General features: G+C 43.5%; 1 protein-coding gene across 1 annotated transcript; it reads left to right on the top strand.

Moving 5' to 3' along the window:
• Positions 1-456: 456 nt before the first annotated feature.
• MTPAP (mitochondrial poly(A) polymerase) lies at positions 457-22,478 on the top strand. Its single transcript, XM_060248231.1, has 9 exons — positions 457-691; positions 5,832-6,004; positions 8,701-8,934; positions 10,740-10,964; positions 13,610-13,821; positions 17,003-17,229; positions 19,127-19,219; positions 19,309-19,382; positions 21,740-22,478. The coding sequence occupies exons 1-9, from the start codon at positions 490-492 to the stop codon at positions 22,079-22,081; spliced, it is 1,782 nt and encodes a 593-aa protein (XP_060104214.1). The 5' UTR covers positions 457-489; the 3' UTR covers positions 22,082-22,478.
• Positions 22,479-23,965: the final 1,487 nt, after the last annotated feature.

Below are 23,965 nucleotides of genomic sequence, written 5' to 3'. Positions count from 1 at the left end.
ATATTTGGCCGCTGTGTGACACAGAATGTTGGACTGGATGGTTAGATAAAAATATGGAGCAGAGGTCCATCAGTGGCTATTAGCCACAGTGTGTATGTGTGTATATATATATATATATATATATATATATATATATATATATATATATATATATATATATATATATATATATATATATATATATATATATATATATATATATATTTGGCCGCTGTGTGACACAGAATGTTGGACTGGATGGGCCATTGGCCTGATCTAACATGGCTTCTCTTATGTTCTTATGTTCTTATCTACAGAGGTATTCCCATCTACTTTTCAGTTTGCCGACTTACATCAGGCGCGCGAGAGAAAAATTAACCTACTTTTCGCCTGAACCAACGAGACAATTTCAACCTCCGTCCACTTCTTCATGTGAACCAGGAAATAGCCACATTCTGGAAGATTGACCCTTACGACAGTCCGTAAGACACCAGTGGCGTCACTTGACGCATGCGCGCAGCGGTCCTTTCCCGCGTTCCGGTAATGGCGGCCCCCATAGGACGGATGCCTCTGCTGCTGCAATGCCGGCGGTTGCTCCTTTCCCGCCGGGTGAAGGCAAAGCTGAGAATAACGGGGGGGCGCTTCAGTTCTACGGAAGCTGCTGCAGCTGCATTAAAGGAGCAGCAAGTCCCGGTTAGCGAGGAAGCGTCGGGTAAGAGGAATCCCTTCGGCCCCAACATCTTCGTCCTTTCATTTTTGCTTTGCTGGCGGCGTCGTCTCCTTATTCTTGCTGGAAGTTTAGCAGCCTAACAGTCCGGGGTGGGAGAGGAGTGTGAGGAGCCACAAGAACTCCCAAGCCATTTCCGTCTCGCTTTTCACGTGTTGAGTGGGTTGCTTAAGACTTGGTTCACACGTGCAAGGAACCGGGTGGCAGAACCTTGAGCCGGTGGGTCTTCAGACTGACGCTGGACGATCACATTTTAGTATGCTCTTACTTTAAAAACTCTTTAAATAGCAAGTTAGCATAGCAAGGAGGGGACTTCCTTGTTCGCTCGCTTCTGTTTGCAGACGAGGAAAGGTTACAGAGAGGAACATAAAACTGCAGATTTATACCCCACCCTTCTCTCTGAATCAGAGACTCAAAGCATCTTATACTCTCCTATATCTTCTTCCCCCACAACAGACACCCTTTTCTGAGGACTGAGAGGGCTCTCACAGCAGGTGCCCTTTCAAGGACGACTCCTGCGATAGCTATGGCTGACCCAAGGCCATTCCAGCTGCTACAAGTGGAGGAGTGGGGAATCAAACCCGATTCTCCCAGATAAGAGTCCGCACACTTAACCACTACACCGAACTGGCTCTCAGCAGTTTGTTTGAAAAGTGCATTCCTGTGGTTGCCAGCCTTTTGCCGACCTCTTTTTAGCATCCAAAAATTTCTTCGACCTCCCATCTAAGTAGTTGTACTATCAATTTCCACTGTTTGAGAAAATACATAATAACAAAAATATCAAAATTACTGTGGAAACACTGGTGTAGTCCATTCTCATATCACATTGATACTTCACTTTCGTGAATGAAGGAACCAAGCCTAAGTTTCATCTCTGGCTGCTGCTTGCTAATTAGGATGTTAACATACATTTACTGAATGTTCACATGTGCAGCAGAGTAAAAGTAGAAGACACTGTGCCACTTCAGACAGCAAGTATGCTGTGTTTGAATGCTTCACAATGATGAAGGAGGAAAAAAAAATCTTATCAGGGAGAGGTTTCAGACTAGCTGCTTTCCTGCTGTGCTGCATCTCATTATCTAGAGAGTTTTTAATGCAGGAGAGTATTGACAATTGTGATTCTTCCTTCAGGAAGCCTAAGATGTACCACCTTATTAGTTGCATTTGTAGACATGACCTTATATCATGCAGCTGCAAGATATTAAGCATTCAAAAGTCAAGGCTAGGATGGTTTGCGCATTGCAGGATTCATATGCAAAATTGTAGGAGTACTGTACTACTAGGTCTTCTATGGACTGAAAATCTTACATTGTTTTAGTTGTACTATTTCTTGGGTATTTGCAAGTATATTTGACCAAGTATACTTGACTGTTATATTTGACCAACACTGTCATATAGAGCAGGGGTGGCCAATGGTAGCTCTCCAGATGTTTTTTGCCTGCAACTCCCATCAGCCCCAGCCATTGGCCATGCTGGCTGGGGCTGATGGGAGTTGTAGACAAAAAAATCTGGAGAGCTACCGTTGGCCATCCCTGATATAGAGTTAAGAACTGTTCTGTTGGATTAGACCGAAAGTCCATATAGTTCAAGTTTCTGTATTTAGCTCATTAAGTGTGATCTTCCCCATTGCTTGTTCTCAGCATGTGGTACTCAGAAGTATAGCCCTTCTGAATGTGGAGGTTTCATTTACCTTAATCCCCACAAAATGGTGGTGCTACCAGTGGAGGGAAGGTCTGTGCTCCCCTTAAAGGAGCAGATTCATAGCTTGGGAGTGCTCCTGGACCCAGGTGTCCTCTTGGATAAGTAGGTTGCAGTGGTGCCCAGATGTGCCTTTCCCTAACTTTGGCTGGTGAGCCGGAAAAACCTTGCCACTGTGGTGGTGCTTGCCTAGATCCATCTAAATTAGATTACTTCAATGCACTGTACAGGGTGCTGTCCCTGAAGACTGTGTAGAAGCTGCAGTTGGTACAGAATGTTGTGGCCATAGTGCTGACCAGAGTGGATCATAAGGACCGTATCAGTCTAGTCTTGTTCTAGCTACATAAGCTTTCAGTTTGCTTCCAGACTCAATTCAAGGTGCTGGTATTGAACTTTAATTCAATTTGATATGTATTGACATCTAATGTAGTGGTAGTTATTAACGTTATTGCTGGTTGAAGTTACTCTTTGGCTTATGTTGGTATGCTCAACATATTTTACTGCTGGTCCCAATAATATTATTCAATCTGAATTATAGAAAATTTTGGAACAGCCTGCAGGGCCATCTAAGGCGCATGCGCTTCTCAGGAGGTAGAGATGCCTATTCATTATACAGGTTGATTTATATAATAAGATCATAATAATACTAGTACAAATGCAAATCAGTCTAGGTTAGGGACTCAAGCCAGCCAGTTTTTATACGGAACAAGGCCTGTGTCATTTATAGTTAAATGGAGCTTTTGAAGTACTTTGAATGGAATTTACCTATGCTTTTTCTGTTTATGCTTTTGAGTACCAAGGTGAAAAGAGAAGCATTGAGCTGTAGTGCAGTAGTAGAGCCTTCCATGTGAAAGATCCCGTGTTCAGTCCCTAGTACCACCAGTTAAAAGATTCAGGTAGGAGGTGATGTGGAAGACTTCTGATGAGACTGGAGAACTACAACCAGTCAGAGTTGACAGTACTGACTCTGATAGACCAAATGTGCTGTCTCAGCATAAGGCAGTTTCATAGATGTATTTATAAACAATGTGACCAAAAGAGTCCTGAGATTGTAGACCACATTGGCGGAGCAAAAAGAGGCTTTGGGCAAGGAAAGCAGGAGTGAGGAGAGCTGGCAGAACTAGAAGGCAAATAGGGGGTGGGGGGCAGTGTTTGTGACTTTGTTGCACAAAGCTTTTTTAAATTAGGTTTTAAGACCAGGAATTCTCCTATTCCTTCCACATGTCCGTGTATCTTTACTGTATTGCTATGCAACTTGAAGCACTGTCAGGGGGATGCAGTGTTGTGATAACTCAGCTATTTTAACAGATTTCCAGATGGTGTGTTAGAGCTGAACAAGTGACTTTGGATGCCATGATTCCTCCTAAACATCAGTTTTACATCCTGTGATCCAGGTGCTGAAATACAAATTTAAAAAGCCGCAAGAGGTGAAATGTGCACACATGTCAGAGAGAGAGAAGGGGTTGGATCCATACTAAATTGTCAGTTTCCCTGTCCCACTGCAGACCCCCTCATATTGTTCTTCAAAGTCCTCCTATTCTTCAGAGCAGAATTTTATGGAGACCAATGAGATCCAAGGGGATCTCAGATATCCTGTACGGGACATCATAAACAGATCCCTGACGGAAGGGCTTTTTCCAGCGCCGCTTAAAGAGGCTGTGGTCTGTCCCCTCCTAAAAAAAACATCTTTAGACCCGGCCCAATTGGCACATTATAGGCCGGTCTCAAATTTGCCTTTTCTAGGCAAACTTATCGAGAGGGCAGTGGCGAGGCAGCTACAGACTTTCCTGGAGGACGCTTCCATCCTTGACCCACTCCAGTCCGGCTTCCGCCCAGGTCATGGGACGGAGACGGTGTTGGTTGCCCTAGTGGATGACCTTCAACGGCATCTGGATCGGGGTGGCTCGGCAGTGCTGATGTTGTTGGACCTATCGGCGGCGTTCGATACGGTCGACCATCGGTTACTGACTTGCCGCCTCGCCGACACGGGGATTCAGGGGCTGGCCTTGCAGTGGCTTTCATCTTTCCTTGAAGGTCGGGGACAAAGGGTCGCGATTGGGGGGGAGCTATCCCGGAGGCACACACTTAATTGTGGAGTGCCCCAGGGAGCGGTTCTCTCCCCGATGTTATTTAACATCTATATGCGACCTCTTGCCCAGATTGCCCGAAGGTATGGGCTGGGGTGTCACCAGTATGCTGATGACACCCAGCTCTATCTACTTATGGGCGACCGACCTGTCTCCGCCCCAGAAAATCTAGATCGGGCATTGCAGGCCGTGGCTGAGTGGCTCAGACTGAGTGGACTGAGACTGAATCCTGCGAAGACAGAGGTCCTCTGTTTGGGCCGTCGTGGACCGGGGGGGGGGGGAAATCCCCCTGCCGACTTTTGACGGTGCGCCGCTGACGGCGGCGGACAGGGTCAAGAGCCTGGGGGTGCTGTTGGAGCCGTCCCTAAAGATGGAGGCTCAGATAGCAACCACTGCCAAGTCCGCGTTCTTTCATCTTAGACGGGCAAGGCAGTTGGCCCCCTTCCTGGACCGCGACGACCTAGCAACAGTGATCCATGCTACGGTCACCTCGAGATTGGATTACTGCAATGCCCTCTACATGGGGCTGCCCCTGTGCCGGACCCGGAAATTGCAGCTGGTGCAGAATGCCGCGGCCTGGCTGTTATTGGGCCTCCCAAGGTGGGGGCACATCCAGCCGGGCCTTCGGGCTCTGCACTGGCTTCCAATAACATACCGAGTCCGGTACAAGGTGCTGGTCATTACCTTTAAAGCCCTATATGGCCTGGGACCTGCCTACCTGAAGGACCGTCTCTCCCCACACGTTCCCCAGAGAGTACTGAGGTCTGGGACTCAAAACCTTCTCACCATCCCCGGGCCCAAGGAAGTCCGTCTCAAGACAACCAGAGACAGGGCCTTTTCTACAATGGCCCCCACATGGTGGAACCAGCTGCCGGAAGAGGTGAGGGCCCTGCGGGATCTTACTCAGTTCCGCAGGGCCTGTAAGACAACCCTCTTCCGGTTAGCTTATGCCGACTAGATAAATGTAGCTTATCAGATTTTAGTGAAATATACTGGATAGTTTTAATGTTAAGATTTTAAGGTTTTTAGGTTTTTTAAATGTTTTGACTTTTAAATGTATTAACTTTGTACCTTGTTTATTGTTTTGTCGTTGTTGTGAGCCGCCCTGAGCCACTTTGTGGGAAGGGCGGGATATAAATTATAGAATAAATAAATAAATAAAATAAGTTGGGGTGGGGGACTATTGTACTGCATATTTTGGGGAGGTGTCAGCTAAGGCTTATCTTTGGTTTTTAAAATTTAGTATATGTATGTACTACTGCAAACTGTGAACATCTGCCATACACTGTACTATTTTAATATAGAAAGGTATTTATCCACCTCTCCTCTCCCCCATTTAGCCACCAAGATTAGTGCCCCAAAGAAGACATTCAGTGAAATCATGGCAGAAAGACTGGAACAAGCTCAACGGACAGTGTTAATAGACTGCCCATCCAAAATAAATGAGAAGAAATTTCTTAAATACTTGTCATCTCATGGAAACATTAAGAATCACTTCTTTTATGAAAGTTATGTAAGTACCTACACCAGCAACTGAAATCTAGACACCAGTTTATATGATTTGCATGTGACAGAGTAGTTGGAACTTGATTTATCTATCCACTGTTTTCTCAAGAGTAGTATGACTCCTTAGTAAGGTTTTTTTTAATAATTCTTTTGCTGGATGGCTAAGAGGAAACCAGATCAGTACAATTGATTTATCAGTTTGCTTGCCTCTCTGTATCACAGTGTAATTTCATTGTGTATCTGTTAGGCTATTGTCCTGGAAATAATTATTGCTGTAAGTGAATAAGTTAATAGTAAAGCTATATCATAATCTTTATCAACAGCCACTCCAGGGCTGTCTTAATGCTGCTGTAATTCCTGGCATATTTCTTCGTTACAGTTTTCAAAATGAAACACAGAAGTATTTGGAGAGTGTGATCTGCTGTTTCAGTGATAGGCTGTGATTGCATGTTACCTTCTGCAATATAAATATCAGTTTAGTTGTTAGGTAGACAATGTCTGCCCAAAATGATATGGCTTTTTAACAGCTAACTATTCCAGCTGAAGAGTACTAATATTATTTGGATTTCTATATTGACCTTTTCATTTCTTAAGCCTTATTTGAAACAACCAATGGGAATTATGTATAAGACACCTGCAGGCAACTTTGAGATTCTCCTGTTTGAGATTAAATTCACCAAAGGCTTATCTAACTATTAAAAAATTTTTATGAAGGGGATTTCATAACAACAACCTACAGCCACTATACTATAGTATGTATATATTTGGAACACTTTAGTTCACAAGTCCAGCTTCCCCTGGCACTTACTTTGTTATCTTGGGTGAGTCATGATCAAATACTCCCTCTAAGCTGTGGAGTCTGGTGAGCTACTGGCATTAAAGTTATGAGCTACTACTGCATAAATTAGTTCACTCTGAGGCCATTTTTCCTGAGCTAAGCCAAAAATGTGTGAGCCAGGAGCTAAAAAACTGTGAGCTAGCTCACATTAACTCAGGTTAGAGGGAACACTGGTCCTGATCCCTCATTCTCAATTATCTGAGGCCTGTTTCAAATGTGGAACTGGCATACAATATGCAATTAGCCTTGGACACCCCCAGTGTCAATTGGGGGAGAGCTGTCCTGGAGGCACCCACTAGTGTGCGGGATGCCACAAGGTGCAGTTCTCTCTCCGATGTTATTTAACATCTACATGCGCCCCCTTGCCCAGATTGCCCGGAGGTTTGGGCTTGGGTGCCACCATTATGCAGATGACACCCAGCTCTATCTACTAATGGACGGCCAGCCTAACTGCGTCCCAGAAAACCTGGACTTAGCATTGCAGGCCGTGGCAGGTTGGCTCAAGCTGAGTGGGTTGAAGTTGAATCCAACGAAGACAGAGGTCCTTTGCTTGGGCCGTGGTGCCCTGGGAGGGGAAATCCCCCTTCCGGCTTTTGACGGTGTACCGCTGAAAGCGGCCCATAGGGTCAAGAGCTTGGGGGTTCTTCTGGAGCCTTCATTATCAATGGAGGCACAGATAGCGGCCACTGCCAAGTCCGCGTTTTTTCACCTTCGACGGGCGAAGCAGTTGGCCCCCTTCCTTGGGTGCCAGGACCTAGCAACGGTGATCCATGCTACGGTCACCTCGAGACTAGATTACTGTAACGCCCTCTACATGGGGCTGCCCTTGTGCCGAAATCGGTGGCTGCAGCTGGTGCAGAACGCAGCGGCTAGGCTGTTGTTGGGGCTCCCAAGATGGGAGCACATACAGCCAGGGCTGCGCGGACTGCACTGGCTGCCGGTGGTGTACCGAGTTCGTTACAAGGTGCTGGTTATTACCTTTAAAGCCCTATATGGCCGAGGACCTGTCTACTTGAGGGACCGTCTTTCCCCGTATGAACCCCAGAGAGCGCTGAGGTCAGCTGGAAAGAACCAGCTGAATATCCCTGGGCCAAGGGAGGCCAGATTGAAGACCACCCGGGATTGGGCCTTCTCCATAGCAGCTCCCCTACTGTGGAACCAACTCCCGGAGGAGGTACGGGCCCTGCGATGTTTAGACCAATTCCGCAGGGCCTGCAAGACCAACCTCTTTAAAATAGCCTTCACTTAATACCGAGCCAAGAAAGTCCTGCTGGATATGTTTTATGTTTTAGTCACTGGATTTTATGGAAGGTCTTAACTATAGCACCATAATGTTAATCTTAATGTAAGTTTTAATGATTTTAAGGATGATTTTATAATTGAAATTGTAATTATTGTATACGGTTTTATTGTACATTGTATTTACGTGTTGTGAGCCATCCTGAGCCTGCTCTGCGGGGAGGGCGGGATATAAATAAAAAGTATTATTATTATTATTATTATTAACACATCTGTGCCTGCAGCATGCAACATCCACCTGGGTTGTGGATCTCTGGCATGCTAAAGTCACACAGAGTAGCTGAGAGGTCAACATTGAATGAGATCCTGGGCATTGAAAGGACAGCATGGAAAAAGTCTGGCTATGCACAGCTGTTGTGGGGCTAACTGGGTAAAAATATCATGCTTGGGATCTTTGGATGGGGGCACAGTGTAAAATAATTAGTAAAAAAATTGTTTCATCACTGCATCATGCTTATGGTTAAAAAGAAGAATCTTCTAACATATGCATCTTCTGTTTTCAGTTGAATTCTGTTGTGTCACATATATAACGTCAATTTTTCTGTTTTTTCTAAATCTTGCTTCAGGGCACATATGCTGTTGTAGAATTTTCTGAGAAAGACAGCATAGCATCATTGCAGGATTCCACTGTTATCCCACAGCTTAAGGATGAGTGTCCTGTTCCATTTAAATCTAGAATTTTTACTTTAACATTGAAAAATCCACCAAGTCAAGCTTCTGATCAGATGCCAGTTCACCTTCATAAGTTATCCACTGCTCCTTTGGAAGAACTGATCACGAAATTATGTAACGCTGAAAGTGTAAGTTCATGGTTATATTTTCTTTTATATATAGAAATAAAGCAACCTGATTTTTGTGCTGATGTGCATTCAGAAAACTGACAATGTTAAGAGAGCAGCAGTGAACTGTTGTGATTTTTAAAATGGCAAAATGTATTTTTAACATTAAATGCTCACTGTAAATAATTACAGTCTATTTATATTCTTTAAAAAATAACTAGCTTTATGCAGTGAATTTAGCCTTATGCAATGACTGTTAATACAATAGATTTATGGTCAGTAGAAGTCACTGATTATTTTTCCTGGAAACTCCTTTCCTTACAAATAGGGCAGAGAAGGTTCTCTCTCACTGATGATGAAATAGACAGCAGTTAATTTTTACATGATTGTAGTAACAACAGAGAGATTAAGAGCATCCAGACGGTTAAATCCAGAAACATAACACTTCAGCCACCTCAATAGCTTTATGGTGCTTAGTTAAGCAGCAGTTTCAAAATCATAATACAATTTCACTATGGTTTTTCAAGGAAAAAATGATGACATTTTGAGAAATCTGAATTCTAGCAGTAGTTTTCCAACTTCCTAGCTTTACAAAACGATTTCCATACCAATGAGTTTTTCCATAAATGCTTCTGTGTTGCATAGATAGAACAGGTAGTTAATTCAGATTATATGGAGGTTAGAGACATGCTGGGCCCAACTTAATGTCCTTCACACAACACCCTGAAGACTGTTCAGTATGGGAGAAAACTGGTAGTGAGGAGCAGCTTGTCTTTTGGGAAAGCTCATTTTCCAATATGGATCTTCTTGCTGAAGAACCTCTGGTCTGCTTCAGAGGTTTCCCCTAAAACCACTGTCCTAATATACCCGTCTTAGTATATTTCATTCTTTCTGTCATTCACATCTGTGGTTTTTTCCCTCAACTGCAAATTTATTTGCTGTTAAGCTGCATCTCTGTATTATCTGTACACTTTTGTGCAACGTATTGTTGCAGTATCGGTGGGTGTCAGGCTTTGAGAGAACTTGAGGTTGTAGAGTAATGAGAATAAAGCTGTCAGAGGACTGTGATGGTTTATAAATTCCCATTGCCTTCAAAAATGAGCAGTGTTTAAAACAAACACCTGTCTTCACAAAAAATAAGATAGTGGAGATTTATAGGTCCTGTGTATGGGGCTGGGTCAAAATATGCTGCCGAATAAGGTTGTGTAATGGGGTGTGCCGTTGCTGAAACTTAGTGCATGAAGCAAAGCTCTTTGCAAGTAGAAAGCTTAGTACAGAGTGAGGGTCTGACCACCCTTTATCATACAGAAACTACAGTAAAACTTGAAGGGATCTTCAGAGAAGCATTTATTTTTTAAGATTCAGCCTAATAGAGTTCTGGAGAACTCAGAAGTTTACAGGCTGTTCTGTGTCATCACTCTTGACTTGAAAGCCCTTCCTTCCTCATTCCAGATACACAACAGTAACAGGGAGATAACCTTGTAATTAAAAAGGGCTATGTTATAGCTATCTGTTACTGTTTGGGGTGAAGTGTATGACATACAGTAGCCATGTGACTCTTTCAGTTGATGCAGATGTGATCTACGGAGTGAATACTACTGGTCTATGCTAAATTTTCCTGCTTGTTTCCCATGATGTTTGAAGAATGGATATGGAAACTAAAGGTGCTAAGAAATTTATTTTCAGCACTCTCTGTGCCATAGAGTCTTCTTCTGCATATCTTGTAATGTACAATTACTTGTTTCACAAGGAAGATCATAGTATTTCAGTTCCTAGGGTTCTGGTCTGAAGCACAAGTAACTGGTTTTTCCCTCCCTCCTGTCCAGGTGAATGACCAGTTGCACATGCTCACCGAGGAATATCAGCTGACCGAAGAAAACACTAAACTCCGGTTTCTGACCTGTTCCTTAATTCAAGACATTGCAGGTGCCTATTTTCCAGACTGCATCGTGAAGCCTTTTGGCTCTTCTGTGAACACTTTTGGCAAACTAGGATGTGATTTAGACATGTTTTTGGACCTTAATGAAATTGGGAAAAGCACTACCAGAAGGGTAAGGTCTTTCTCCAGCTCTGTTCATCTAACCCAGGGATGGCCAAACATGCTTAACGCAAGAGCCGCATAGAATAAACATCAGATGTTGGAGAACCGCAATACATGACCACTTGATAGCTGAGAGCCACAAGACAGGGATAGAGAGAGAAAGGCAAATTGTTGAGGGGAGGGAGGTGGAAAGAAAGCAACCTTAACTTTAATTGCATTCTCCAAGTTACTAGCTGGCTTGGCTTGAAAAAGTGATTTAGAGAGACCTTCTCCAAGCTAGCCGATGGGGTGGTTTGGGCCTGAGAGCCACACAATATGTGCGAAAGAGCCACATGTGGCTCCTGAGCCAGTTTCACCACCCCTGATCTAACCTAAGCTGAGGAACGTGTTGCAGTCATATTTTGGAAGCTGCTGAGTACTTCTGATCTAGGGTGATGGTAGGATATATTGCTTCTCTAGAGCAGGACACGTGGTTTAAGAGTTCTGGAGAACGTGGTTTAAGAGTTCTGGAGAACTCAGAAGTTTGCAGGTTGTTCTGTGTCATCACTCTGACTTGAAAGCCCTTCCCCCCTCATTCCTGATACACAGTGGTAACAGGGAGATAACCTAATAATTAAGCGTTATGTTATAGCTATCTGTTACTGTTTGGGGTGATGTGTATGGCTTACAGTAGCCATGTGGCTCTCTCAGCTGATGCAAATGTGATCTGTGGAGTCAGTACTGCTGGTCTATGCTAAATTTTCCTCCCTGCCATTTCCCCCTCACTCTGATAAACTTCTTCCTCTTCTGCTGTTGATGTTTAGGGTGTTTGTTTGTTTTTGAAAAAAAAAATGGGTTTAAATTTTATTTGTAATCATGTTGAATGGTTATACACCCAGAACTTGCAGGGTATAGCAGAGTAGTCCTAAATACCACCAGTGGTATTTTAAGAGCCCATTCATGCCCCTTGCTGAAATTGTATAGTTTACTATAAACAGATTTTATAGTTAATGGATTTTATTGTTTTAATTGTTGTTTTTCTTAGCTAATTATTATGCTTTACTATTGTTCCTGTTAATGTGCTGTACTCTGCTCTGAGCCCTTCATGGGAAAGAACAGAATATAAATTAGCTAAATAAATAAAAAATTAAATAAAGCCAGTTTTTGCTGACCATTCCGTCTTGCTTCAGGTCTTCATCCTGCATCTGACACCAATTTGAAAGTTTCCTCTGTCCTTAAGACTTGCATTTTGGGGTGCTGAAAAGTCCCAGGGTGTGCCTCTTCTGGGCCCCAGATAATATGAATTACCTCCTGTCCTAATGAATATTTTTTGGGGGGAGAGAGACTATGATAGATTGGTGCTAGAATGCGCGCTGCTATCATAGAGACATGCACCAGCTGTTCTGTTCACTTGGAAAGCTTGCCGTTAGCCAAAGAAATTGGGCCCCGTTTATCAACAGAAATTACCAACCTGATGAAAGTCTGGTGATTTCCACACCTGAAGAGGAAGCCGTTTTAAGCATGCAACTTCTGTTTACGCAGCTTAAATGATACAGTTTTTGCATACATCGTTTGGTGAAAAGAACTTAGATAGAAAGCGACAGATTGGTGGCGTCTTTGTGCTGGTGTGGAACAGGCTTCCTGAGGAGGTGGTGGGCTTCTTTGGAGGTTTTTAAACATAGGCTAGATGGCCATCTGACCGCAATGCTGATTCTCTGAATTTAGGTAGATCATAAGAAGGAGGGCAGGAAGGGTTGGATCAGTGCTTAGTTCTCATGGCCCTTTCTTACACACCCAGGAAAGTGCTGTTTGCCACTTTGAGATCAGGCAGCAATTTTTCTCCAGTCCAGTTTTGCCAGGGATGCTGGGAGGGTTTTGGGGGATGGGGGGTCGGGGGTTGTGCCATCTTCTGGGTGTGGAGCAGGGGTCATGGGGTGGGATATGTGAGGGGGAGGTATTTGTGAATTTCCTGCATTGTTCGGGGGGGGGGTTGGGCTAGATGAACCTGGAGGTCCCTTCCAACTCTATGATTCTATGATAAAATGTAAACGTGCCCCCCAGTGCCATGTGTTGCCTACCTTGCTTTTTTGAGATGAGGCATGTACTTGTATCAGAAGAAATGGCCATGGCTTTGTGGTTGCCTGGATTACGGGAGTATATGGATGTTCTACTTAACCTTTTCCACACTTGCATGCCTGCAATGCTTGTGAATGGTGTCTTTGGAGTGTGGCCAATGGCTGAAATCTAGTACTCTGTGCAGACAACCAAGTCCTGTTTTCACCTGTGAAAAGCAAATGTGCATGAGTGCATATTGCTCTGTACCCAGCATTGGCAAGATGCAGTCAGAGACCAAGACATAAGATTGCAGTGACTCCCCCTTCCCAGTTAAAAAACAAACAGGGTTCTTCCAATATCCACTATGACTGGATCAGACAGCGTGTGTGTTTGAGCTGGTCCATGTGTGATACCCAGCAATGGGAAATGGATAATATATCTTTGTCACTGCCGTAGTTCTTGTTCCACAGTGTACTTGTGGCAGTTCTGAGTAAAATCTCTGGATTGTGTCCTTTGTATTAAAAAACAACAACACCACCAGTGATTGTAGGAACCTGGAATATTATAGGACATAACTTTATTCCAGAAAATAGTGACTTACCTTTATCTTTCTTGTGTTAGAAAACAGGTGCCTTTAACTTGCATTATCAGATGAAGAGAGCGCCTTCTGCACGGGTTGCAACACAGAGAATTCTTTATGTGATCGGGGAGTTCATTGATAACTTTGGCCCTGGATGTGTTGGTGTGCAAAAAATACTTAATGCTCGCTGTCCATTGGTGAGATTTTCCCATCAGCCTTCAGGATTTCAATGTGATTTGACATCTAATAACAGGTAAAAGTTTTTAAAAGCTTTTGTTTCTTTAAATCACATATCCTTCCCCTCTTCAATTACTCCAAGGAATTAGGAAAGGAAAGGTCCCCTGTGCAAGCACCAGTCGTTTCCAATTCTGGGGTGACGTTGCTTTCACAGCGTTTTCACTGCAGACTTTTTATGGGGTGGTTTGCCATTGCCTTCCCCAGTCATCTACACTTCCCCCCAGGAAGCTGGGTACTCATTTTACTGACCTCGGAAGGATGGAAGGCTGAGTCAACCTCAAGCCAGCTACCATGCATTCTCATGGTGATGTTGCATCTCTTGTCAGCTTTCCTCCTTTTGCAGGCCTAGGAGTCTAGTTGAGGGATGTGTATCCAACGAGGATGCATTCTGAAATGTGCAATGCCAAGCAGCTATCAAAATCAAAAAGCAAATGCTTATGCATGCTAAGCATTCTGTATCTGGCACATTTTTATCCTGTCCTTTTCCCAAGAATCTCAGGGCAGTTCTCTCTGCCATTTTACCATCATAATAATCCTGTGAGATTGGATTATGCTTATAGTTACATGCAGGGCCTTTTTTGTAGAAAAAGCCCAGCAGGAACTCATTTTCATATTAGGCCACACCCCCTGACATCACCATTGTTTAGTATAGGGGGTTTTTTGTAGAAAAAGCCCAGCAGAAACTCATTTGCATATTAGGCCAACCCCCTGATGCCAAGCCAGCCAGAACTGTGTTCCTGTGCATTCCTGCTAAAAAAAAGCGCCCTGGTTATGTGGCATTCCTTGTTTTTTTTCTCTTTGTGCTTTGATGGAAGTCAGTTTTCCCTCAGCATGGGAAAAAATGACATTTCATAACAAAATGTATTCCTTTCAATTCCCAGATCTTAAAGGATAACTCTAAAAATTAATATGCCTCAGCTGCTAGGACAAATCTTTTTTAAAAAACTGAATGAAATCAAGAATCTTAGAAACAGCACAGGAAAGCAAAAAAGGAAGTTAAGAGCCCAGGATGAAAGATGTTCTTTAAGGACTTGCAGAAGGGAGATGATGGTGCTTGGGGGCAGGGCAATGGGGGTGGCCTCAGTTCCAAGAGGGTGGAGACAACAGGGAATATAGGAATACGTCAAGCTAGCCTCAGTTATGTTTTGACTTTCTGAGCATTTGCATACTTGGCTAGCCTAAGCTTCCAAAACTGATAAGGAATAGTTGAGCAGTGGTGAAATTCTGCTTTTCTACTATTCTTGTAGACACTGCAACATTGTCAACTATATTCCTTCCAAAGGATACAAGTTTGATCTGTGTATTGAATTGATCCAGCTTATTCTTTCACTTGGTTCAGAAACCATGGTTTAATGAAATTACCAAGTGTGACTGTCTGAATGCAAATGACTCCACCAGCAATGGTCCTCTGGGGGACATAGCACTGGATATGACATCTTAAATGTGGTTTTGTGTAACGTATGAATGCAGGAACCCTGGCAGTACCCTGACTTCAGTGCAGTCTGGGAAACTTTACTAGGTCTCTGTAGGGCAGGTGGGGAAAAGAGTGAAAAAAGTGGAGTGGACATATGTTGAGGCAAACCAGGATTTGGATGATTATTTGTGAATGACAGAACAAAGCAAGAGTCAAGTGCACCTTTAAGACCAACAAAGTTTTATTCAGAATGTATGCATTTGTGTGCTCTAAACACACTTCATCAGACTTATATCCCGCTCTATACTCTGAATCTCAGAGCGGTCACAATATCCTTTACCTGCCTCCCCCCCACCCCCACAACAGACACCCTGTGAGGTAGGTGGGACTGAGAGAGCTCTTACAGAAGCTGCCCTTTTAAGGACAACTCTTGCGAGAGCTATGACTAACCCAAGGCCTTTCCAGCAGCTGCAAGTGGAGGAATGGGGCATCAATCCCAGTTCTCTTAGATAAGAGTCTGTGCACTTAACCACTACACCAAACTGGCTCTGAACTGAAACCTGGTTTCACAAACTAACCAAAGTTTTGTAATAAACAATGGTTATGTTGTGATGTATGAAACAAGTTTGGCTTAAATATTTGCCAGTCATTTAATACAGGTCAGGTAAAAGATAGACTTAAGCAGTAGGATTCGATGATTATAAAACAGGAGTCAAATTGCACCTTTAAGACCAACCAAGTTTTATTGAGAACGTACGCTTTCGTGTGCTCTCTAAGCACACTTCATCAGACGAGGGGATCAGGTATTTTGGGCTGAAATTGTAAATTAGGTAGCCTACAACTAGGAAATACATGTCCTTCTGTGATTTGCAAAAACACCAATTGGCAGGGAACTTTATTACTTTTTAAGGCTATCCAGACCAAATGGCCAAGCCACACTGTTTTATCATGTGACCACAGCCAGTTTGCACTCTTAAACAACAAGCTGCATGTATTTCAGCCCACAATACCCGATCCCCTCATCTGATGAAGTGTGCTTAGGGAGCGTACGAAAGCTTATGTTCTCAATAAAACTTGGTTGGTCTTAAAGGTGCAATTTGACTCCTGCTTTGTTCAACTGCTTCAGACCAACACGGCTGCCCTCTTGGATCTATCGATTATTATAGTTGTTTTTCTTTAATGTGGCCGGTAGGGGGAGCAGGATTCTTAAGAATAGCATTTCTTAAGTCCATTCTTTCTATCCTCACGTTACCAATTTTTAAAAAACTTTCACATTCCATTATCCATATACAGGAAAATGCCAAGATTATATACAGATTCCTACCGTAGAATTACAGAGCTAAATGTACTGTGAAAATCAAGCGCCTTCATCTTTTGCTGAATATCTGTTACATTAGCCACAGTGACTTCTGTGCCTCAGGACAAAATTGCAGTTTGGCCATCTGCAGCAGTGTGTGTTGCCAGCCATGTTTAGCCCCTCTTGTGATCATGCTGCCCCTTGACTGCTGCCCCAGATGGTACAGTCCCGGTCACTGACATCCTGCGTCTTCCCATCCATTTCCTTATCTGTTGTGATGAAGGAGCCACTAATGCTGCTGGTCATTCTGATTGTAACTGGCATATGGGCTCTTGTAGGGGGAGGAGGTGTTCAAGTATTAACTTTGATCTCTCTGCATTACAGTAGAAAAGCTGAAAATATTCTTAGGTCCAGTATTACAATACATAGTCTCTCAGTTTCAGTAGTACTGATCCTTTCTGCTTTTGACCTTCTCTGTTCCAACAGAATTGCCATGCGAAGTTCTGAGCTTCTTTATATCTATGGCAGCCTCGATCCACGCGTGAGAGCTCTTGTGTTCAGTGTCCGGTGCTGGGCGCGGGCCCACGGGCTCACAAGTAGCATTCCTGGCGCATGGATTACAAATTTCTCCCTGACAATGATGGTTCTGTTTTTTCTGCAAAGGACAAATCCCCCCATTATTCCAGCCTTGGATCACCTGAAGGAGCTCGCAGGTAAGCAGCAGATTTGATTTTGGTACACACTGGGCTAGTGGCGATGAACTCTAAAGGCTCCTTCTCATTTGACATTATTATCTTATTGGCTGTCGGTACTGGAATTTGAAATACGAGACTCTCATTCAGTTACATATATGAAATGCTCATGTGGCACTCTCTGATAACTTTGAAATGAGGATTTGATCCTTTCCTCGGGATATCTTTGCCATTTTACATGCATGCACCCTTGATGAGAGGCATGTGTGGAATGTACCTGGGGGGGGGGCAGTCCATACCAAATTACAGAATGTAAAGTGAAAGTCTACCCACATCTTAATTCAAAGACAGCTTTGTTGAGGATTTTTTTTTAAAAAAAATCTCATTTAGAATAGTTTTAAGTGTTAAGTTTTAAGCACATGCATGCAAAAGTCATGTGAGTTAGCAGGGGGGTTTTTTTGTATCAGGAACTCCTTTGCATATTAGGCCACACTCCGTGACGCAACCAATCCTCCAAGAGCTCACAGGACTCTTCTTACAGGGCCTCATGTAAGCTCTTGGGGGATTGGCTACATCAGGGGTGTGTGTAGCCTAATACGCAAAGGAGTTCCTGCTACAAAAAATAGCCCTGGGAATTGGTATAATGTTGTGGTTAAGACAGGAGGTTCCCAGCTGAGACAAGGAGTTTCCTGTAAAAAGCCATGCACTCACTGGTGCTGTCCTCTTGTCCTCAGTCACTATCTAAAATAGATGGGTGGCAGTACTGGTTTACCATAAAGTTTGTTGTAAGAAATACTGGAATAGCGCATAAAGTTCTTTGAACTCTTGGGATTTGCTGTGTAATGTTAATTACTGTTAAGTGTCATCATTGGCATACTTTGCATATAATTTGTATTAACTGTGTTAAGCACAGCTGGACCTTCACTGATGCTAACTTGAGAATTTAGCAACATGAATGGTAACCAGATCATAACAATTGTTAAAATGATCTCAGAGTACCACAGAATCTAGTGATTTAAGCTCCAGTTTGATTGAATTAATGATTGTTCTGGACTTGAACATATGAAGCTGCCTTATATTGAATCAGACCCTCGGTCCATCAAAGTCAGTATTGTCTACTCAGACTGGCAGCGGCTCTCCAGGGTCTCAAGCTGAGGTTTTTCACACCTATTTGCCTGGACCCTTTTTAGTTGGAGATGCCAGGGATCGAACCTGGGACTTTCTGCTTACCAAGCAGATTCTCTACCACTGAGCCACCATCCCTCCCCATACAACTTAGGATGCATGTTACCAGTGTTCTTTATTGGAAACAAAGTCTAAGGAAAAGCAACGAATACTTTACTGTTCAGGGTCAATAATGTGCGTGCAATTTCTGCACCATTTCTTCCCATTAACACTAGCAGTTAGAAAAGCCTGCCTCTTGGTTATTAATACATTGGCTGTAAAATCCTCCTCCGCATTGGCTGTAAAATCCTCCTCCGCATTTAAAATACAGTTGCTGCCCATTGAAAGGGCTAGTTATTCTGGACTTCACAAAGGTCATGTGCTTTTTTATCATTTCACCAAAACATTGAAAACAGCATTGAAGTCCATATCCTTAATTTCATTTCAAAGCAGAGCAGGTGTTTGGTAATGTTGAAGGAGACTGGAAAAGGTGTGCATGCATTTAAAAACTGGGAGTATAGCCCTTTCCCCTTTGGGCACTTATCTGAAGTTTCACCATCTAAATTCTATTAATAACTGAAAAAAAATAACTGTAATAGTTGTCATTAATCTATCATACAAATGTCTCCTGGCTCCTTTGCCCAGTAAAATATGCTTATCTAAACTGTTTTTGCACATAATCTCATTATGCCTAACTTGTAAAATTGTGCCCTGCTCAGATGGAATAATTCCAGCTGGCTTGTTTTTGTTTCAGATGTACAAGATAAGCAGGTAATTGAAGGTCATGACTGCACGTTTGTTAGCAACTTGAACAAAATTAAGCCCACAGGAAACACACAGAGTTTGGGTAAGGAACTTGGTTGTCAATATTTTCACCAGTCAAGTATAAACTGTGGCCTCTTCCTTCCTTTCTGTTACATTCTTTTTGTTTTTCAGATGTGCTGCTGGGTGACTTCTTTGAATACTTCGGGAATTTTGCTTTTAATAAGCATTCACTAAACATTCGCAAGGTAAAAAATACTTGACTGTTCTATCTCTGTTGGTAACTCTCCAAACTGTGGTCAAATGTCTTGAGTTTTGAAGAGATGTCAAATTTGGCATTTGTAAACCCACCTGTTTGGGGTGGGAATCCCTTTTGGTGTTATCTGGTGGAACGCTGTGTCTGGGGCAGTGATGCTCTGTATTCTTGGTGCTTGGGGGGCAACAGTAGGAAGGGTTCTCGAGTTCTGGCCCCGCTGGTGAACCTCCTGGCGGCACCTGGGTTTTGGCCACTGTGTGACACAATAATGTTGGGCTGGATGGGGCACTGGCCTGATCCAACATGGCCTCTCTTACATTCTTAGAGAGCCAGTTTGGTGTAGTGGTTTAGTGCATGAACTCTGGGAGAGCCACATTTGATTCCCCATTCCTCCACATGCAGCTGCTGCTGTGACCTTTGGTCAGTCACAACTTCACTCAGAATTGTTGTCTCAAGAGCAGTTTTTGAAAGACCTCTCTCAGCCCCACCTTCCTCATACGATGTCTGTTGTGGGGAGGGGAAGGAAAAGGAGATTTAAGCCACTCTGAGACTCCGAGTGAAGGGCAGGATATAAATCCAATCTTTTCCTCCTTCTGCTCCTCCTTCATAACTGTACATAACAGCGAAGCAACTTTGTTGTATTGTATAGGGGCTAAACCTCCTGAATAAGGAATGCTGCATGCTTGTCCCATTACATGGAAGAGTTTTGATACTTCTGCCCTGTTCTTCCTGGCTGCTTCCTAGAAAGAGAAAAGAACAAAACTACGTGGCAATAAACAAAGAGTAACTATATTGACAGAACGTATATCTATATCAGTGCAATTCACAAGTACAAAAGTCTCTCTAATCCAGAATAGCCATACATAAACCCATACAGGTGCAAAAGTCTCTGAAATCCAAAATGCAACAAAGTCTCTTGATATCAAAGTGTCCAATCTGGGTACTTGCAGATATAAATCAGCAGATTAGTCTTCAGTTAATGTCATTAGTAAACTCTAAGCCAAAGGGACCGGTTTCAGTATCACTACCTTCCTCAGCCGAAGGCTTTCCTCCACAATTCAGTGCGTCATGGCTTTATTAGTCACGCTATTAATAATACACTTGTTGATCGGGGCACCAGTCCTACAATTTTACAATGCAAATGTTCCAGAGTTTTCTGGCTTGTCTCGTCCCTCCTAGAGGGACTTTTGTACTTTTATGAATTGTACCGATATAGATATATGTTGTATCAATATATCTACCCTTTGTTTAGTGCCACACAGTTTTGTTCTTTTCTCTGCAATATTGTTAACTGTGTTTCTTCTTGCGTCGCTTGCTTCCTAGAAAGAGCACTCAAAAACAAATAGTTTTTTAGGACTGGAAGGCCCTCAGGAACTGAGCAAGATGAAAGTGCACGGGGGTGGTGGGCTGTAGTTCAAGAAGAAACTGGCAGCATCCCCATCCCCTCTTATGTGAGCACCTTTAGGAAGAGAGCAAGCACTTGCAGAAGAATGAGGGGGGCAATTTCCATTCCAACAGAAGAGGGCAGTTTCTTGTCATTGCCCCTTGCTGCAGTCCAAATGTGTGTGTGATCACACACTGGTACAACATCTCATTCTGTTCCTAAGGCCCCATGACCGTCCGAAGCAGCTTTTGAAGGGGGAGGGGGAGGATCCGTTGCATGAACAGTTCCTCATCAGTACTCTTCGATCAGAGCATGAGTCCCTTGACAAGCTGGTATATTACACCACTGACTTGTGGAGTCTAGCTAACAGCCCTATTGGACTTCTTCATGTCCAACTATGTCTCTGTGACAGAGGAGGTGGAGTCTGTATCCCTTTCTATTGGTATGTTTGGAAATCCTGCACGTGTCTTATCATGCTGTATGTTTTAGAATGCAGCTACAGTACTGTAGCCAGTTTGGTGTAGTGGTTAAGTGCGCGGACTCTTATCTGGGACGACCAGCTTTGATTCCCCACTCCTCCACTTGCAGCTGCTGGAATGGCCTTGGGTCAGCCATAGCTCTCTCTCCTTGAAAGGGCAGCTTTTGTGAGAACTCTCGCAGCCCCACCTACCTCACAGAGTGTCTGTTGTGGGGGAGGGAAGGTAAAGGAGATTATAAGCTGCTCTGAGACTCTGAAATTCAGAGTGAAGGGCGGGGTATAAATCCAATTTCTTCATAATCTTCTTCTATTCTTGCACTTGAGTTGTTTCTCTAAGACACCTTGGTAGATAACATTTGTGTTCTGTGTAGCACCTGCTAGAAGTCTGCTTTAATCAGTGAGCTGCAGTTGCACATCGACTCCAGGTCATGGCATTACACAAAGTGTCATGTGTATGCTAAAAGTTTTTCTCCTTTGAACTCTGCAGGGGAAGGAGCAAAACAAGCCTGACACTTCTCCACTCCACATACAAAATCCCTTTGAGCAGAGCCTCAACATCAGCAGGAACGTCAATGTGACACAACTCGAACGATTTATCAGTCTGGCCAGAGAGAGTGCCTGGCTTCTGCATCAGGGCACCGGCCCTCCTAGCAGTGGCCAACCCTGGGGAATGGCAACCCTTCTCCCAGCAGTGACTGCAAAAAATGCCAGCAAGGCTGCAAGGAGAAAGAAGGGAAGCACCGGTGAAAGAATCAAAGACCTTCTGAACTCCTTAAAAATGAATAGCCCCAGTAGTGGGGAAAAGACCTTCAGTACGTGGGTGCGGTAGCAGTTGCACATCCTCAGAACTCACCAAAGTGTTCGGTGGCCTCAGCATCGCCTGAATGTGATTAACTGCAGGGCATGAAATGGTGGAAAAGTACAGCCTTCAGGTTTTCACCTTTTGGGGAAGGAGGGAATAGCCATTTAGTTTTCTGGAAAACCTTATTTGATACAGGTCACTGAGAAAGGAACAAGAGACCTGAGAAGAGGCCTTTGAGAATATGAAAGGAGGCAGGAAGAAAAAAGAACCCCCTGGAAGTTTCTTTCCACGGAAACCTTCACCCACCAACCTGCCGAAGCAATGCACTGCAAACTGGTTTTAGTCAAAGTCCTTGTGACCATTTTTGTAACTCTTTTCCACACCCATCAATGGTGGAAAACAAAATAAAATTACACAGAGCTCAGCAGTTGCTTGTGTCACTGTCCTGGCACAGGACATGCAATGGTGGCTGTAATTCGTAGTTTTAGAATGAAATGTTGAGTGTGTCTTTTTAGTTGCCACCTTTGCACCTCATGGAAAGATAAAAGCCTTCCTCAAGAGGCTAAGACCAGTGTTCCCTCTGAGCTGAGTTAGCTGAGCTAGCTAACAGATTTTTAGCCTCTGGTTCACATATTTTTGTCTTAGCTCAGGAAGGATGACCCCAGAGCACACTATGCAGTAGCTCACAACTTTAATGTCAGTAGCTCAAAGTAGAATTTTTGCTCACAAGACTGCAGCTTAGAGGGAACATTGGCTAAGACCTAGTTGATTTTCCGCAATTTTAACTGAATTGTAATATTTGGGAAGATCTGGGCTGTCGCATTCTAATACGCCTTAACCAGTTTCAGGTGGTATTCCCCCAGTTCAAACTATAGCCAACTTCTTCCTGCGAGCTGGAAATATTTTTCATTAAATTACTTTATAGTCATTGTGCAGCATGGCCAAAGTTCACATATCATGAAGGCCTCCCTGTGAGTCTCTATGTCATGGGGTGGACTAGATCCCAATGTGTATCGCCAAGTTATTTGTGCTGTAGGTTTCACCTACAGTTGTGCATCTCTTGATGCACTTGACTTTTGTGTGTGCTGTAGCCCTTGTGAATATTCACTGCTCTGGGTGGTCTTGTTCAGAGCCCTTCTTTCTGACCTTCCTTTTACTTATTTTAGGATCCCTTTCTTTCCTTTGGCAGTCCTCGGTCTGTTTTTTCACTCATGCGGGAAGTCACAACAGTTCCTCTTGCCTGGCTAAACTAAATGGATGCTGACTGGCTTTCTAAATTCTGATAGGCAGTATATCTAATCAGTTGATGGGAAAAGTCTTTTGCCTGAAATAATGTGATCTAATAATACATGCACACATTCCTTTTATAGAGCCAGTGGTCAGTATTGCTGTTTGGATATTTAATAGGCCTCTGTGCAGAGTTGAACCAAGCAGCACCCTGTAACACTGTTTTCAGCATAACACTGACTGAATTGCAAGAGCCAATGTTGTTAGTGAGGATCAGACTAGGCTCTGGGAGACTTTAGTTCGAAATCTGTACTCAGCCACCAGAGGCTCTTGTGCCAGTCCCACACTTTCAGTCTAACCTACCTCACTTGCCTGTCATATGGATAAAATGGAGACCTGTGTAGGTTGCTTTGACACCTTTGGAAGTGAATTGGGATAAAAAATGCAATGGTACTACCCTGCTTGCTTCGCAGGTATCTTTGTGTCGCTGTGTAGGCACGCAGTGTTGGGTAGAGTGGCTGAAGCTCTTTCCGTGTGAGGCCAGGAAAGAACAAGTGAAATAAAGTTGGGCCAGTCTCCTCCTCCCCGTATTTGAGGCTTGGTAACTGAGTCATGACGTGGGAGACCATTCATCGGTTGGTGTAGCTAAGTGACAAGAGAAGAAAGGGGTTGGGAGAAGATCAA

The sequence above is a fragment of the Heteronotia binoei genome, chromosome 10 (genome assembly GCF_032191835.1).
Source record: "Heteronotia binoei isolate CCM8104 ecotype False Entrance Well chromosome 10, APGP_CSIRO_Hbin_v1, whole genome shotgun sequence".
NCBI lineage: Eukaryota > Metazoa > Chordata > Lepidosauria > Squamata > Gekkonidae > Heteronotia > Heteronotia binoei.
This window is presented reverse-complemented; position numbering and strand designations above follow the sequence as displayed.